The sequence below is a fragment of the Rhynchophorus ferrugineus genome, unplaced genomic scaffold (genome assembly GCF_030347505.1).
Source record: "Rhynchophorus ferrugineus isolate W39M unplaced genomic scaffold, kcgeb_rfMv2 rfM5, whole genome shotgun sequence".
NCBI classification, from domain to species: Eukaryota; Metazoa; Arthropoda; class Insecta; order Coleoptera; family Curculionidae; genus Rhynchophorus; species Rhynchophorus ferrugineus.
Window position 1 is genome coordinate 15,656,063 of NW_027472584.1, and position 18,343 is coordinate 15,674,405.

The 18,343-nt window shown below is 31.9% G+C and overlaps 1 protein-coding gene across 3 annotated transcripts in view; it reads left to right on the forward strand.

The window, feature by feature from the left end:
- Positions 1–17,710, forward strand: part of Cadps (calcium-dependent secretion activator 1) — a 39,098-nt gene extending 21,388 nt beyond the window's left edge. Inside the window, exons 16-26 of one of the 3 annotated variants that reach the window (XM_076405585.1) lie at positions 1,232–1,345; positions 2,362–2,549; positions 2,663–2,775; positions 5,136–5,324; positions 9,239–9,395; positions 11,710–11,851; positions 11,919–12,228; positions 13,590–13,748; positions 14,220–14,441; positions 14,527–14,657; positions 16,291–17,710. In XM_076405585.1, coding sequence (XP_076261700.1) covers positions 1,232–1,345; positions 2,362–2,549; positions 2,663–2,775; positions 5,136–5,324; positions 9,239–9,395; positions 11,710–11,851; positions 11,919–12,228; positions 13,590–13,748; positions 14,220–14,441; positions 14,527–14,657; positions 16,291–16,471 — 1,906 coding nt within the window. In that variant the 3' untranslated portion in view covers positions 16,472–17,710. The remainder of the gene's footprint in view (positions 1–1,231; positions 1,346–2,361; positions 2,550–2,662; positions 2,776–5,135; positions 5,325–9,238; positions 9,396–11,709; positions 11,852–11,918; positions 12,229–13,589; positions 13,749–14,219; positions 14,442–14,526; positions 14,658–16,290) is intronic. The other 2 variants (XM_076405586.1, XM_076405587.1) reach the window with 2 other exon arrangements.
- Positions 17,711–18,343: the final 633 nt, after the last annotated feature.

Below are 18,343 nucleotides of genomic sequence, written 5' to 3' on the forward strand. Positions count from 1 at the left end.
CTTCACGTACTAACTTTAAAAAAGAAAAGGAAAAAATAATTACTGAATACTATTAACACGTAAGTAATAATTTCATTTAAAAAAAAGTAGAATTACTTTTATATTTGAGTGTTCTGAGGATCAGTAAAAAGGAATCGAATTTTTCTATGGAATGGGATAATACCCCACAAATGTTTTATGGTATTTTAATATGTTAATTGCTATTTTCAAATAATATACTATAATAAATATAGACAATACAATAAAACTTAAACAAAACCTAAAAACTAGAGATAAACAATTAACATAAATACTAAATAAAAATTAAACATATACCTAATCATAGAAAAAAAACGAATTCGTGACATAATTAAAAATGATCGCACAATAATGACTAGGGCTTTTTTAAATAAAGTAAATGCTTTATTTATTATTGAACGAAAATTTGTTTTAACAAAAATCCAAAGAGTAAATATTAAAATTAAAATAATAGGTAATATTTCCAAAAAGGAAATATTACCTATTATTGCCATAAAAACAGTCAAAAGTATTTTACTATTTATCATTCACAATTTTTATCGTTTTACCCTATTACATTAACAATCTTGAAAATTATCGTTCCAAAATGCTTCTATATTAATATACAATATATTGTTATTTACAAGCAAACTACCAAAAAGTCATAAAACTATAAATATTATATATAAATCTATGTAAGCATAAATTGGGTACATTTTTGTCAAAGTCGCGGCTAGGACGACAGAGCCAGAACGTTAAATATCAGTTGAATGCAACTTGAACCAAAAATAGTAACTAAAAACACACGACTGAAACAGTCGATAGTAAATAAGAACAGAATCAGTGGGACCGAAAATAGCAACTGAAAACAGTCGCTGGTAAAAAGTAGTAAAATCAGTCGAACTAAAAATAGCGACTGAAACAGTGGATAGTAAAAAATAGTCAATTACTAAACAGTCGATAGTCAATTTCAATCGATAGTTCCCAACACTAGATGTTATAAATATAGTTGTTTTTTAATCAGTGATAGCATGATATCAATATTAATTTGTTGCCAAAATTTTATGTTTTTTTATTTACAAGAAAATTGTTAAAATATTGCTCAATTGCATACATTAAACAACATAATTGTGATGGCATATTTGATAATTTAATGGATGTTTGCTTAACGAAATGTCTAATTTTGAAGCAGATGTTTTCTAACAAATCTACTCATATTAACCGATAACTCTAGTATTGACTCTAGACCTGATGGCGTCGGAAGCGTGACCCACGAGGAGAAGGAAAGATTCCAGGAGGTGAAAGAAAGGCTCAGAGTTTTGTTAGAACATCAGGTGACCAATTTCAGGTAAAATGACAGCTTAATTGCAATGTTATCAGTGTTATTCTCGTTGTTTGTGGGATCTAATCTAAACACACCACAAGCTTCCGAAGAATATTCAGTGAATGTTGCTAGAGTTGCCACACAACATATACACAACACTTGGAACAACATTGCTTTGAAAGGTTTGGATATGGCATTTTTTGTTACAATACAAACGAAACACATCATTGGTTTTTAGCTTTATATTCTGCTTGAAATGCTTTTGAAAATGCAAGGAACATCTTATAAAATGTCCTTTGCTTTTCCCGAAAAAAATATTGATATAAATAGATTTTTATTCTGGCCCTTATAAATTTATTTTGATATATTTATCGAGGCCGATTTAATGATTAATGTTAAAAGTCTAATAATGTATTATGAAGATCTAATAAATGAGACCATTAAAATAGAAGTGTTCTGTGAATTGTCACATCATTTCCTATTATAACTTTTAAGAAGATTTATTTCGAATATTAAATTCAAAAATATAGATAGATGATAATTTATATTATACCCAATATAATCTATATTTACACATGTATATTTCTATTCATACACTTTATATGTACAGATAATCAAGCATGAATCAGCAAACTGGATATATAATATATCTGTTGATAAGGCTCAGTAGATACTTTCAAAGTGGTTTGAGACACCCTTCACTGAACTCTCCAAATATGGCAACATAGCTTTAAACATGTAACTATTGATATGAAAAAAACTAGACTAATTCCTCGCAGGTGGTCTATGTTTTAGGTTCTGTGTTTACGCCAACTAATATAATTAATTAGCTAATTTTTTTTTGATAGAGGCATACTTTCAGGTTGTTACCATAATTAAACCAGTTCCTAATACCGACCGGCCTATTTTATTGATTAAAACTCAAATAAAAAATCTATTTATATTAAACAATATTTTTGAGCTGAGAATGTTTACTTACTGATCAAAATCTGTTTTGTAATGTTTTTATCATTTATTTAAAAAAAATTGAATGTTTCTAGGTATACATTCCCTTTTGGAAGGCCAGAAGGTGGCTTGAAAGCAACGATTTCGTTGTTAGAAAGAGTGCTAATGAAGGATATAGCTACACCGGTAGCTCCTGAAGAAGTACGAGGAGTGATTAAAAAATGTCTTGAAACCGCAGCGCTAGTTAATTATACCAGATTATCATCAGAAGCTAAAATTGAAGGTAAGAAGTTTTATATTAAAATCTACTGTTTTATTCAGACTTTAACATTTGTGTACCTTATACTATTATATTTTGTTTATTAACAATAACAATAAACACTCTGACTTTTTTAGAGGATTTACGTGGCGAAACAATGGTTTCACCTAGCAAAAAATTGGACGATTTAATACACCTTGCTGAATTATGTGTCGATTTATTACAACAAAATGAAGAACATTATGCAGAGGTAAGTATTCAATTTACATATTACTATTTTAACTCTTATTATAATTTTGAGGTTTATATATTAACACTTGTCGATTAAAATCTACAGAAAAAAAACTCAGAAATAAATATATAAAATAGTTATAGCCAAAACTCTACAATTGTTAATATAAACATCCCTAACTTTCTGATACAAGGAAAATGTATTACAATACAATTTAAACAAATCACAATGGTTTCTATACTAATAACTTTAATTTTCTATTTATAACTAGGAATTTTATATTAAATTTATTATATAACAGAACATGTAAGGCATTTTCCATAAATATATCTATACAATATTTTATCTCTATATTATGAAGAGGGTATCACAACTTTTAAAATATGTTCAAACACTTTTTATGTCAACAAATAATTAATAAACAATTTGTGATATTCTACCATTGTAAATGATTTGAAATATTTTTCTTTTAATAAATTAATGAAACTATACATTAATACCTTGATCTAATACTATTAAATAGCCTTGTATTTTAATGATATAAAAATAAAGATCAAGGTATATTGTCATTGAAATTAAAAATGTGTGTGCATATTGTTAAACTGTGTAAAAACTTATCATTGCTTGACGTAATGATATAGAAATCTTTCATGTTCAGACTGTGATAGCTTTACTTATTGGTATTTGTTAAATATATTGTTTCATATCTTAATCATTGTACCTATTTGTTTCGAAAACCATATTCTCTTTCTTTATTCCACAAAGCTCTAAAATTATTTGGATCCGTTTCAACATTCATATTTATTGAGTATATTATATATTTAGAGTATATTATGAGAATATGTAACAGGCCATTTGAAAAGCCCCCGGCCTACCACAGTAAAACACATTTATTTCGCAAAATTAGCTTTCTTTATTCATCATAATTCCCTTCAAGTCCTTTGCTTCAAAATAAGCCTCAGTTTCGGCGATTACCTCTTCATTCGACGAAAATTTCTTCCCAGCGAGCATTCTTTTGAGATCTGAGAACAGGAAATAGTCGTTGGGGGCCAGATCTGGAGAGTATAGTGGATGCAGAAGCAATTCGAAGCCCAGTTCATGGATCTTTGCCATCGTTTTCACTGACTTGTGACACGGTGCATTGTTTTGGTGAAGCAGCACTTTCTTTTTCTTCAAATGCGCGGCACCCACTTTGCACAGAGCTTTCTCATACCCAAATATTCATGAATGATTTGATGTACACGTTAAGATGATATCTTTAGAGTGTTTGCTAATTCATTCAATTTCAATTTACGGTCATTCAAAATCATTTTGTGGATTTTTTAAATGTTTTCATCGGTAACAACCTCTTTTTGGCGTCCACTGCGTTCACCTTCATCGATGTTCATTTCACCACGTCTAAACTTAGTATACCAATCTTTGATGGTTGATTTTCCTGGGGCAGTGTCCGGAGACTTGGCATCAAGCCAAGTTTTTGCTTCAACTGTATCTTTTCCCTTCAAAAAGCAATATTTCATCAACACGCGAAGTTCATTTTTACCCATTTTTTTCACAATAACAAAAGTTGCTTCACTCAAAATGCTATAATTCACAAACTAATGATCCGGTAACTGTCAAATTTATACACGCATCTTTTGAGTGTTAGGGCTAACTAAAAAACATATGGATTTAATTCTAATAGCGCCATCTATGTGTCAGGCCGGGGACATTTCAATTGATGTGTTATATCTGTATTATCATATTTGGTAAAACATTTTATTTTAAATGTACTGTTTGTATTTTTCTAATGTCAAAGAAATATCATATCTGTCTTTTCCAGCATTTTGTTTTCAAATTTGTAATTCATTAACGGACGTTTTGAATTTAATTAAGCGAGATTCTGTTTCTGATTTTAATTATGATATATGATTTCAATGGCTGATCTGCATATCTAATATTACAGTGCAGGTAATATATTTTAACTTCACCTTCTAAAGTTATTAAAGCCTGCTTGTTTTATCATAGATCCATTATATTTACACTTACAAGTGGTAAAATTTGGCTCATAATAATATTAAATAAAACATTATGTATTAATATTTACAAAACTATAACAAATACAGTTGTCTTTGAAAGCTAATTTAAGTAATAAAATTAATCCGTTTAAAAATATATTATAATTCCGAAATTAAAATAACATTTAAGAATATTTTCATAATTATTAATAGGATCATAAAAAGGAATAAATACAATTTGTAAGTAATTGGTAATAATTTAAAACTTATTTTACACGAGAAATTAACGAGATATTATGTAGTGTAAGTGAAGCAGCAGTCTGAACGCTCTCTACCTGTGACCTGTGTATTTAACTGTCTGTGTAATTCTGTATGTGACTGTAGCAACTGCGCAAGGCCGACAGGCCTTTGGCCAGCCAGGCACAAGTCCAGGCCGGGCAAGGGCAAGCGGCAAACTCGGGGCCTGCCCAAGGTTCCCCAGCTACCCCCAGTCGGCCCGTCAAGCAGCACTCAAACTCTGTGTCTCGCTATTGCATGCCATCGCATGCTACTTTCACCCCACCAGATCCTACGGCACGTACTAAGTTCTTCTCTTTTTCCCTTTGAACTTTTTAATCTATCTACGTCTATTCGTTGGTCACATCGATAGTAAAAAAATAAACAAGATATAGTCTTAATTAATATCAGAATTAATTCGCTTTTCATATATGCGATATATATCTTGTTTCTTTTTATTTAGCACCGATGATTTCAAAATAAATACAACATTATACACTTATCAACACAAGACAAATAATTATACTACTGGGTGAAACAACATCCGCTTGTTCTTCTAGTTTAACTAACTCAATTGTACCAGTACGAGAAATGTTCACTTACCAACCACTAATATATGTATTTTAGGTGTTCTGTTCTTGTACGAGGGTGGTTTAAATATAATCTCTATATACGAATACTCTGACATGTTTATTTAGTATTGAAAAAATGTACAGTTTTTCTAGGTATTTTCCCTCACTAGTTACTCATTTTGTCCGTCTTTCCGGAAGTATTTTAATGCCGGTATCGAAGAATTCCTGGAGCAACTCGGACAGCCATGTGCGCACGAACTCCTCTACCCCGTCGTCGGTATTGAATCTTTGACCCCCGAACGCTTCAGTGGTCCAAACATGTGGTAGTCGCAGGGTGATAAATCTGGACTGTAGGGGGGGTGTTCCAGTACCTCCCACCCTAATTCCGATATTTATCGAGCGTGAGACGTATCGCGGTATGAGGGCATGCGTTATCCTGAAGAAGAGTTGCACTATATAGCTTTAATGGTACGTTGGGTCCGCAGGAAATCGACGTACAGCACGCCCTGCGACACCGGTGTCCCTGAACACCGTACACAGAACCTTACCCGGGGACCTGGTTGTCTTCGCTTTGACTGGTGCCCCTTCCTCCTTCTTCCTCCACTCTTCAGAAGACATCTTGCTTTCAGGAGTGTAATAGTGTACTCATGTCTCGTCTGTAGTGAAGATTCGCGTTAAGAACCCCTTTGCCTCATCTCGCGTCAGCAAGCGGCGACAAACTTCCAACAGCGTAAATTTATGCTCGAAGTTCAACAGTTTAGGAACCCATCACGCCGTTATTTTGCTATATTGAAGGTGTTCGTGGATAATAGACCCTACACTACCAATACTGATGCCGAGTTCAGCCGAAATGTCTCGAACATTCATCCTACGGTCCTCCAAAATGAGTTGTTCTACGCGGCGAATGCTGGTTCGCGGTCGAAGATCATGCGTCTCATTCTTGACGGTCCCGCGGCCATCTTTGAATGCTTTGGCCCATTTAAACACGGCAACCCTACTCAGGCACTCACTACCGAACTGATTTCGCAAACGCAGAAAACTTTCCGTATTTTTAACGCCTTCCCACACTAAAAAACGAATGCCAATACGTTGCGCTACGGCGGTCGACACTTGACGTTCACTCATGAACCGCAAAGCGTGAAACATGCGCTCCCGACGAAAACTATACCACACTATTGACAAGGGACCCAGCTATCACATACTCAAGCCACGACCTTCAAAACATACATGCACAAACTATCTACAGCGTTTGTCTTAATCCTATTTGAACCACCCTCGTAAATGGGCGTGCTTTGAGTTTTATATTACATAAAATAAAACCTTTTAATTTGAGATTTTACATTAATCTACAATTTAATACTTATATATTTAAATATATTGATATCCTGATATATATTTTAAATAATTTTATGATACATAAAGCGCTTTATCTGTTTTGATAGTTATTTGTTTACATAAATGTTGAATAACTGATTTGTTTTGGGAACACCGATGATAAAACAGGTAAACTGTAGGCACAAATCATGTAACCAATGAACAACTATAGCACTATAATCGCTTTAAAGCTTTAAAATGAGTTTTTCAATTCACATTTAACACTAATTGCGGCACGTTTATCCAGACATCATCGGCCATTGAGTAAAATGAACTTGATAATACAGAATATGAATAATTCTGATGCCCGTCTGGAAAATGAGACTGGTACGCGAGAGGAAAATTCATTTAAAAGTTTTTGGTCATTCAATCCAAAATCGATTAGTGTTTTTTTTTGTTTAAGAAAATTTATTTTAGTCATTAAACAATTTAGAATTCGATGATTTGATAATAAACGACAAGGGCTCATTATTTTTTCATAATGGTTTATGATTTATTTTCAGTTTAGTTTTATTATTTTCGAACAGGTGCAGACTGAGTCCTACTAAGTTAATTTTATAGTCATCTACCGAACTTGTAGATAATAAGTAAATATTTTTATTATTTCAACATCTTACTACAATAACATAAAATATCTCAATATTGATGCAATAATAATATACTTTATACTATAAAGTTATAGTACCAGATATTCGGGAAAGTCTTTACTGGTTTTTCCGAAAAAAAATCTACATTAGTTTCAGGAAAATGGATTTTTTAAAAGGCAATTTATTTAATTTATTAGGAGGAAAACCACTCATCCAGCCGTTTTATACGAAATTGACGATGGGGAAGGTCTGGAGAGCGGTGTGTGCCATAATATGTCCCATCTAAGTGCTTTCATCGCTTCCTTGACCGGTTTTGCTTTATGAGACGGCGCGTTGTCGTGCTATAAAATTACTTTACTTCATACATGCGTGTCTTTGGGACGATTTTCGATGGATGCATGGTCCAAATTGGTCAATTGTTGTCGGTAGCGATGACTATTAACTGTTTCACCAGGTGTTAACAGTTCGTAATACACCACGCCACTCTGGTCCCACCTCTGAACACACGCAGAGCATTGTCTTTCGACCAAAACGATTTTACCTTGGAGTCGACCGGCCGGCTAGTAATAACCACAATATTTTGCGCTTGGGGTTTTCAAAAAAAAAATCACTATTCACCACCCGTCACTATTCGATGTAGAAATGACTTCCGATCATACTTTCATAAAGCAACATTTTCAATTTGTCTATCATTCAATTGATGTGGCCAGTCTTTTGGATTTTCCCTATTAATCATAATCAGTTACTAATCGTTTCTTGGGCCAAATTTAACGCTTCTGCCAATTGTTTTTGAGTTGGGGTTGGGTCTAAATTCAATAACTCTTGCAGTTTTGCATCTTCAAACTCTTCATTGTCTTGCACAACGAAATCACCACTTTCGTTTTTAAGTTTGGAGAATGCTCAACGTAAGTTTTTACCAGCAAACGATGACTTTCAGTGGTTTTGATCATCTTTTGTTTAAATAAGAAAAGTAATATATACAAACTTAATATTTTCAAATAGATATAAATCTATGATGGTGTTACTTTTACAAAATATAAAAAATAAAATTTGTTAATAAAAACCGGCAATGACTTTCCGGTATAACTGGTATAATATAAATTATATATTATTATAATAGTAATTCTTTTAAAATACGTTAATATGTTTTTAAATTTAATTTGAAATTAATTATCTTTAATCTTCATGGTCAGTTTTGTTCATAAATTTGCCTATTAACTATTAATTATATTGATAAAAATATCAAATAAATTACACAGGGTATATAAAAAATTGTTTTGTGTGCTTTTTGATTGTAGTAGCAATGTCTTTTGCATTCTAATGCATATTAACTATTTTCCATTTGAACACTTTTCAATGTCAGTCTAGTAATTTGTTGCTTACAACAAATCGACAGTATGAAAGCTGTTTCTATCCACCTGTAATTGGAAAGTGATATTGAATGTGTGGCATTTCAGTCAGCGCCTGAACATGTTGCATGATCGATGTTCTTCCCCATTAGACAAGATCATTACAACTACTATTTCCAGTTTTATTATCGATTATCAAAACCAGATGACATAAATTCGTGAGGAACTCATAAAACTGGATTTAGTTTGGAATAAAGCAATTTTTATTATTTTTTATTTTAATTAATTTAATTTAATAAAGTGTTGTAGTTAATTAATTTTATGAACAGGCTTTCGCATGGTTCAGTGACCTCTTGGTCGAACATGCTGAAATATTTTGGTCGTTATTTGCCGTTGATATGGACAGAGTTTTGGCCGAACAACCTGCCGACACTTGGGATTCATTTCCGTTGTTCCAAATATTGAACGATTATCTTCGAGCAGATGGTAAGCACTATTTATTTTACTAAAATTAATTAAATAATAGTTGAATTAGTTAAGACAAAACTACTCACTTTAATACGAATCTTATATATATATATATATATATATATATATATATATATATATATATATATATATATGAGAAGCGAACATATTACGAGAAACAAATCGGCTATAAAAAACTTCATAATTTTCTTATTTAAGAGCTTCATCTTCCCCAAAATAATACCGTGGCAATGTACAGATTTAAGATTCAGTTCTTTTATATATACATACATCTGCACTTAGTTCATTCATTTTTTAATTCCTATTTCAGAAAATCAATCACTACACCAGGAATGTTTAATTAGTAATCCCTGCTGTCTTACAATTGACTTCTATTGCCAGTAATTTATATTAAAATTTTTCCAATCATTCCTTTTCGTTGCTTTTTGCTGTTGATTAACTAAAAACTACAGCCTCCTTTCACAACAGGTCAAAGAAAAAATTGAAAAGTCCCCGGCTTGACACAAAGATGGCGTTACTAGAATTTATTCCATATGTTTTTTTAGTTAGCCCTAACCCTCAAAAGATGCGTGTATAAATTTGACAATTGTCGGATCATTAGTCTGTGAATTATAACATTTTGAGTGAAGCAACTTTTGTTATTGTGAAAAAATGGATAAAAAGGATTTTCGCGTGTTGATGTAATATTGCTTTTTGAAGGGAAAAAATACAGTTGAAGCAAAAACTTGGCTTGATGCTGAGTTTCCGAATACTGCCCCAGGAAAATCAACCATCAATGATTTGTATGCTAAATTTAGACGTGGTGAACTGAGCACCGAAGATGGTGAACGCAGTGGTCGCCCAAAAGAAGTTGTTACCGACGAAAACATTTAAAAATTCCATAAAATGATGATCCATAACACGATGATCCGATCCAAAGCGTGGCAAAACGCAACAGTCAGCTGGCAAGGTTATGGCGTCTGTATTTTGGGATGCGCATAGAATAGTTTTCATTGACTACCTTGAAAAATGAAGGACCATCAACAGCGGCTATTACATAGCGCTACTGGACCGTTTGAAGGACGAAATCGCTGAAAAACGGCCGCATTTGAAGAAAAAGAAAGTGCTGCTTCACCAAGACAATGTACCGTGTCACAAGTCAGTGAAAACAAGGCAAAAATCCATGAACTGGGCTTCGAATTGCTTCCTTATTCACCGTACTCTCCAGATCTGGCCCCCAGCGACTAATTCCCAGATCTCAAAAGAAGGCTCGCTGGGAAAAAATTTTCGTCGCATGAAGAGATGATCGTCGAAACTGAGGCCTATTTTGAAGCAAATGAAAAATCGTACTACAAAAATGGCATCGAAAAGTTGGAGGGTCGCTATAATCAGTGTATCACCCTTGAAGGGAATTATGATGAATAAAAGAAACTAATTTTGCGAAAAAATGTGTTTTACTATGGTAGGCCGGGGACATTTCAATTGACCTGTTATATGTATGAGGTACAATCCATGAATAGACCAATTATTTGCAATCTTCGTAAGAAGTTAACTCCTGCATATTGCCGCTACCATTTCCTGTTTTGTCATCGAAGTTTTGTCACATATGGTTTATTCAACTCCTAATTATAATATATTGGATAATTTTGAATTTGTCGGTTGTCCCTTTGTTCTTTAAGACAAAATAGTGACTTTTAAAATGCGCAAATTACTTTCAGCATGTTTGATCAGCTAGATCTCAATTCACTAATGTACGACCTTCTGCAGTCCTTTTTATTTTACAATAGGGAATAAAATAGTGAAAAAATAAAATATTTAGTAAACACTTCTTCTTCTAAATTCTTCTCAAAAGCAAAATAGCATTCAGTAAAATAAGAATTAGTGAAATGGGTATTTAATAACCACTGTTTGATTAGAGAAGATTATTTATTCTTATTTACCTATGCAATCTTTTGTAAAACGCTACGAATTAATTCCAACAAATCATACATACTCCTAATGGACTAATTCAGTGTTGCTAATTCATTTGTATTTTTTAAAACTCTATCTAAAAAACAATATACTATGGGTTTTGTAACAATTAAATAAAAATTGATTTTTAAAATTTATCTGAGGGTCTTTATTCATTAAAATGAAGTTATCTCAAGACGAATTAATGTCGTATGTAACATATATAACATATGATAATATAGAAAAATTGACAGAATCTATTAATATTTGAGGATTTTTTTATCTGAAAATAAGTATACTATTGAGTTTACAACAAATACGTAAAAAACGATTTTTAAAAGTTCTCACATTTATCATATTGGGATGTGTAATTTATTTTTAGATAATTTAAAAAATGGACGTTTCCATCAACATTTGAGAGATACTTTTGCACCTTTAGTGGTAAGATATGTGGATTTAATGGAGTCATCCATAGCGCAGTCTATTCATAAAGGTTTTGAAAAAGAACGATGGGAAATCAAAGGGTACGCAATTTTTTATTAGAAACTATTACAACGCAAATAAATATTTTATCATCATTTCTATTTTTAGGAATGGGTGCGCTACATCAGAGGACTTATTTTGGAAACTAGACGCTTTGCAATCTTTCATTCGGGATCTTCATTGGCCGGATACAGAATTCCGCCAACATTTAGAGCAACGATTGAAATTGATGGCGTGTGACATGATTGAATCATGTATACAAAGAACCGAAACTGCTTTCCATCAGTGGCTCAAAAAATCAGTTACGTTCTTATCGACAGACTATATTTTACCATCAGAAACTTGTGCCATGGTGAATGTAATATTGGATGCTAAAAATCAATCTTTCAAACTCTGTGCTGTTGATGGTATTGATTTGGTAAGCAATAGTACTTTATGTTGAAAAGTCTGACAAGAACAATTTGATATTTTAAATATTGATTTTTCTGGTCTGACAAGTTTTACTTTATACTTAACAGGTTAATTGAAACGTCCCCGGCCTACCATAGAAAAACACATTTTTTGGCAAAATTAGTTTTTTATTCAACATAATTCCCTTCAAGGGTGATACACTGATTATAGCGACCCTCCAACTTTTCGATACTATTTTTGTAGTACGATTTTTCATTTGCTTCAAAATAGGCCTCAGTTTCGACGATCATCTCTTCATTCGACGAAAATTTTTTCCCAGCGAGCCTTCTTTTGAGAACAGAAAATAGTCGCTGGGAGCCAGATCTGGAGAATACGGTGGGCGAGGAAGCTATTCGAAGCCCAATTTATGGACTTGTGACATGGTGCATTATCTTGGTGAAGCAGCACTTCCTTTTTCTTCAAATGCGGCCGTTTTTCGGCGATTTCGTACTTCAAACGGACCAATAACGCCATATAATAGTCGCTGTATATGGTCCTTCCTTTTTCAAGGTAGTCAATGAAAATTGTTCCATGCGCATCCCAAAATACAGACGCCATAACCTTGCCAGCCGACTGTTGCGTATTCCCATGTTTTGGAGCGGATTCATCGTGTGCAGTCCACTCGGATGACTGTCTATTGAACTTCGGAGCGAAATCATGGAGCCATGTTTCATCCATTCTCACATATCGACTAAAAAATTCGCGTTTATTACGCTTGATCATCTTCAAACACTGCTTCGAATTATCAACTCATCGTTGTTTTTGATCAAAACTAGCTCGCGCGGCACCCACTTTGCACATAGCTTTCTCATTCCCAAATATTCGTAAATGATATGATGTACACGTTCAGTTGATATCTTTAAAGCGCCTTTAGATCGTTAGAGTCTTTTAATGTTTTCGTCGGTAACAACCTCTTTTGTGTGGCCACTGCGTTCGCCGTCTTCGGTGCTCATTTCACCACGTCTAACTTTAGCATACCAATCCTTGATGGTTGATTTTCCTGGGGCAGTGTTCGGAAACTTGGCATTAAACCAAGTTTTTGTTTCAACTGTATTTTTTCCCTTCAAAAAGCAATATTTCATCAGCACGCGAAATTCCTTTTTATCTATTTTTTTCACAATAACAAAGGTTGCTTCACTCAAAATGCTATAATTCACAAACTAATGATCCGACAGCTGTCAAATCTATACACACATCTTTTAAGGTTAGGGCTAACTAAAAAACATATGGATTTAATTCTAGTAGCGCCATCTATGTGTCAGGCCGGGGACTTTTCAAGTGATCTTTTATTAATATTTAAATTGAAATTATATTTTTTTTTGTTTCAAGCACCAATATCATACAAAAATTGATGATCAAATAGATAAAACTTTAGCCAACATGAATCAAGGCATGTTAAGTAAACTTATGTCTGTACTAGAATCAACGTTATCGAAGCTATCGAGATATGATGAGGGTAGTTTAATAGGTTCTATATTAAGTTTTACGGTGAGTGTAAATTAATGAATAAGTATGCACAGTTTTTGCTTGATTTTTTACACATATAAAAATGATCTTTCAGTTCAGTTTTTGACGATGGAGCGTTCTATAAACATATATTTCCTGCAACTATTTACCATAAATATAAATTTAAAAAAATATATTAATAATAAATTATATTTAAAAATATAAAAATTAGTGTATTTCTCCATATATAATATTTTCCTTAATTGTATCCAAATGAATTAAAGATAGATTTTTACAAGATAGATTTAACATCCCTTTTTATTTATACAAATAAGTTATTTTGTATAACATTTCATATTTTGAATAATTCTGATATAAGTTATAATTGATTTAAATTTATGGTGGAATAAGTGAAAATATCAATGTTTAAAAATACAAACAAAAAAATGCATACATTTTTTATGTATACACATATCTGGTTAAATAATTATTTACTAACAAAGTTTTATTTAGAATGTTTCTGGGTCTGGTAAAGACGTTGGTCAAAGTTATGTGAATTTCTTGAGAAACAGTATGGAGCAAATACGTGGAAAGGTAACTGATGAGCTTTGGATATTAAACTTTTTTGAACAGTGGTATACAGGACAAATGAATATGATATGTAACTGGTTATCAGAGAGATTAGACCATGCTCTGCATCCATACCAATGTACGTGCCTTGCTCATATAGTAAAGGCAAGTGATAATCCAATTATTTTTGTAAACAAAACTATTCCAAAATAGTTTATAAGATAAGATAATATTTAATAATTATTTACAGAAAATTTATTCCGATTTCGAACTTCACGGTGTTATGGAAGATAAACTCAATTCAAAAGCGTATCAAACTATAGCTCAGCGAATGCAAACTGAAGAAGCAACTTGTGCTTTAACATTAGGACAAACTGATGGGTAAGGCTGCTTATTGTTATTTTTTAGGATTAATTAATATTTGGTACATATAGTTATTCTTACTATTTTAACTTCACTAAAAGTAAATAAGTTTCGTAACTAAGTCCTCAATAGTTTTGCATTACGGCATACATATCAACATACATATCAAGGTGTATAGTTAATACTTCTGGATTACTAAGACATAGAAGATTATAAATAATATCCTTGCTCAAACACATGATTGAGCCTCCTCTTCCAAGTAATAGCTATTTGATTCTTTCTTGTAGGGTTATAGTTAGTTCATGAAGACGGTAATTTATTTTTCATCAGTTTCATAAAAAATCATATGCACAAAATGTCTTTCCCTGATTTAGTGAATTTATTCCCTCTTGTAGGTTTAAACTATTTCTTTTAATTGTCTCTTCTATGTTATTCCACTTTTTACTGAAGTATTATAAGCTAATATAACCAATATAATCATTATTTGGGAGATATTTATAATTTCCAGATCTGAATATTAATTTGTTTATAATAATAATAAAGATTCCAAAGATTTATTTTGTTGGTTTCATGACATTATGCATAGTGTTAAAATAAAATTAATGCTTGGGTGATGCTTGAAAACAAAATTCAAAGAAATTAATGGCTTACCATCAATTATTTCATTTAATGTATTTAAGTATAATTTTTCAAAGAACTTAGATATTTATAAAGTATGATATTAAATAAGGGACAAACAAGATGTATACGGTTTCTTTTTACATGTAAGAAATAGGCTTAAAAGTCCCGGACCGATCACATAGCTCTAGTTATATTGCATTCATCGCTTTTTCAGCTGGTACTAACCTTCAAGAGAAAGTTGTTAAAATTTCATGATTTCTAAGATACTTCTAAGTTTGCAAGTTATTGTGCTAAGAATGACAAAATTTTTGTTAATTTTAAAACAATGGATCAAAAACAATTTCGTGTCTTAATTTTACACTGCTTCTTGATGGAAAAAATACCGTTCAAGCGAAGCAATGGCTTGAAATGTTATAAGAACTTCATCAAAAACAACAATAAAACATTGGTTTGCTGACTTCAAACGTGGTCGTAGAGACACCGATGATGCAGAACGCAGTGGACGTCCAAATGAGGTGGTAACACCAGAAAACATCAAAAAAATCCACAAAATCATTTTGAATGATCAAAAAGTGAAGTTGCGTGACATCGTAAAGATATCAAAAGAACGTATTGGTTTTATATTCTATGATCATTTGACTATGAGAAATCTCAGTGTAAAGTGGGTGCTGCGTTTGCTCACTCTTGACCAACGTGTTGATTCTGAACAGTGTTTGGCCATGTTTAAACATAACAAACCGGAATTTTTGCATTGATATTTGACAATGCATGAAACATGGAACCATCACTTCACTCAGGAATTAAAACGATCGTCACCTGAGTGGACAGCAACTGATAACAGGCCTATTTGGAGACAAAAGATAAATGAGTGGCACTGGAATAATTGTGTGGCTCTTGGTAGAGTTTATGTTAAAATAAAGCCAATTTTGAACAAAAAGAACGCGTTTTCTTTGTTACGCCCGAGACATTTCATCCCATGTATACGTTGTTTATCAACGCGTTTTTTATAACCAAGTATTTTTTATTGCAGATTGATGGGTGAGGAAGAAGCCGACACTAAAAGTAAATCCTTAATGGAAACTCTTGGTGGGGATGAGGGAAATCCACTTTCCAACGTAGGCAATATGGTAGCCGGTAGAGTCAGCAACTTCCTCGGTAAAGGAATAGGTGGGATTGGCTCAAAGTTGGGCGGTGGCTCCAGTTGGTTTTAATCCAGCCCAATCCTACCCACACCCTCTTCCACCTCAAATATGTTTTTTACTAAACATTGAAACCTAATTTAAAAAATGAGATATATAAAATTGTGATGTAAAAACCAAGAGCAAAGATGTTTAGTATTATAACGCATAAAAATTTAAAGAAAAAATTATATATATAGTACTGTTCTTGATTATATATTCTTTCGACAGAATTTTTATATTGATGTTATTCTATTTTTATTATTGAAAAAAGTTTTATATCGTTTAGAAATTTGGCCTTATGAAGGGATATACTAAGACGTAACAAACTAACAGTTTATTTTGTTTTGTTACAGCTATAATTATAATATAGCACACAATACTATAAAGTATTGTTATGTTCTTGTTACAGTGGAGGTTTTTAAATCGGTTTTATAATACAGCCAGATAACTTTCAGGTTAAATCTTTTCTATAATCTTAAATTAGATTTCTCTAAGTAATTTCACGTCTAAAGTTCTATTTCAATCTTTCTAAATACAATAAGCAGATGCTTGAAATTTCGGAATATAATAAGTACAAATTTATTTTATATCTTAGATAGCTATAAAAAAGGAAATGAAAATAATTTGTGATAAGTGTCTAGCTAAACATAGGATTTCTTGACATTTATTGTATTATTATTAATTATTAACGGAAAATTAGGTGCAAAACGTACTGAAATATAACACACCATTTTTAAAGGCTACTCATTTATACTAAATTGTGTCTCTACCTATGTTGAATATTACAAATATTAAATTTTTAATTCTTTATAGCTATACAAATTATATATAAAGTCAAAATTAGATTGAGTAAATATATTAAAATTGAGTAAATAGTATTGAGATACAATTCAGTAGAAATAGTAGTAGATACAAAGAAAAAAGGAACTGAATTTAAAACGTTTATTGGATATACAAATTTAACATCTTTGTATTTATATGTGCTTAGCCTTATAACTTGCATCTAAATATATATGTATATTGTTAGAATTAAATAATATTTAGAGATTAATTCTTTTAAACACCAATTATGAATATAAAGTTTCTAGTGTATATTTTCGAATACCTTATAATCCTGCGCTTTTTTCCTAGATATTCAGCTATAGTTTGTGCTTTTCATCCTCCTATACTAACGTTTATACTGTTCATGATAAGTGTGGAGTAAGTAATATTGTTATACTTAATTAATATGTATGGTAACTTGTATGGTAATTATATTGTTTTAAATTACTGTGTTATTTTAATTTGATATTTGCTTTTAGTCCTTAACCTAATATATTTCAAATGTAATTTATCAAACTGAGTGATACTTAAAGAGTCTATGTAAGAAGTCTACATGATGATTAGTTATTATTTTAATTTGAACTGATAAATGTGGATAAACTGCAAAAGTACTTAGAAATTGGAGATGAGACATATTGGTATACACTGTATGAAAGCATAAGTATGTTATTTTAACTATTTAACAGCCCATTTATTTCGCATGGTGATGCACTTCTGATGATTGTGAATGCTACCTTGGTTAAACAAATGGAGCAGAGAAAGAACAGATATCTATATTTGTTCGGATTAACCACTGCTGATTACTGATATAACTGAAAATGTATATATATTATTTCGCGAGTAGTTCGGTCCCAACTTTCATAGACTCTATCCTAAAAAAAGAAACAAATAAGTTTAAACGTAATATTCAGAAGTATAGACGATCTTATGCAACAAACCCTGCTAGCTCTACAAGAGAGAAATCAGAATATGCTGTATAATAAACCCTTGAAATTAGGGAATTGATAAAAGAAAGACAAAAACTAGACGAGTGTGGTACAGAACCAGAAATGCTCTATACAAAACAATATTTATTAGAAT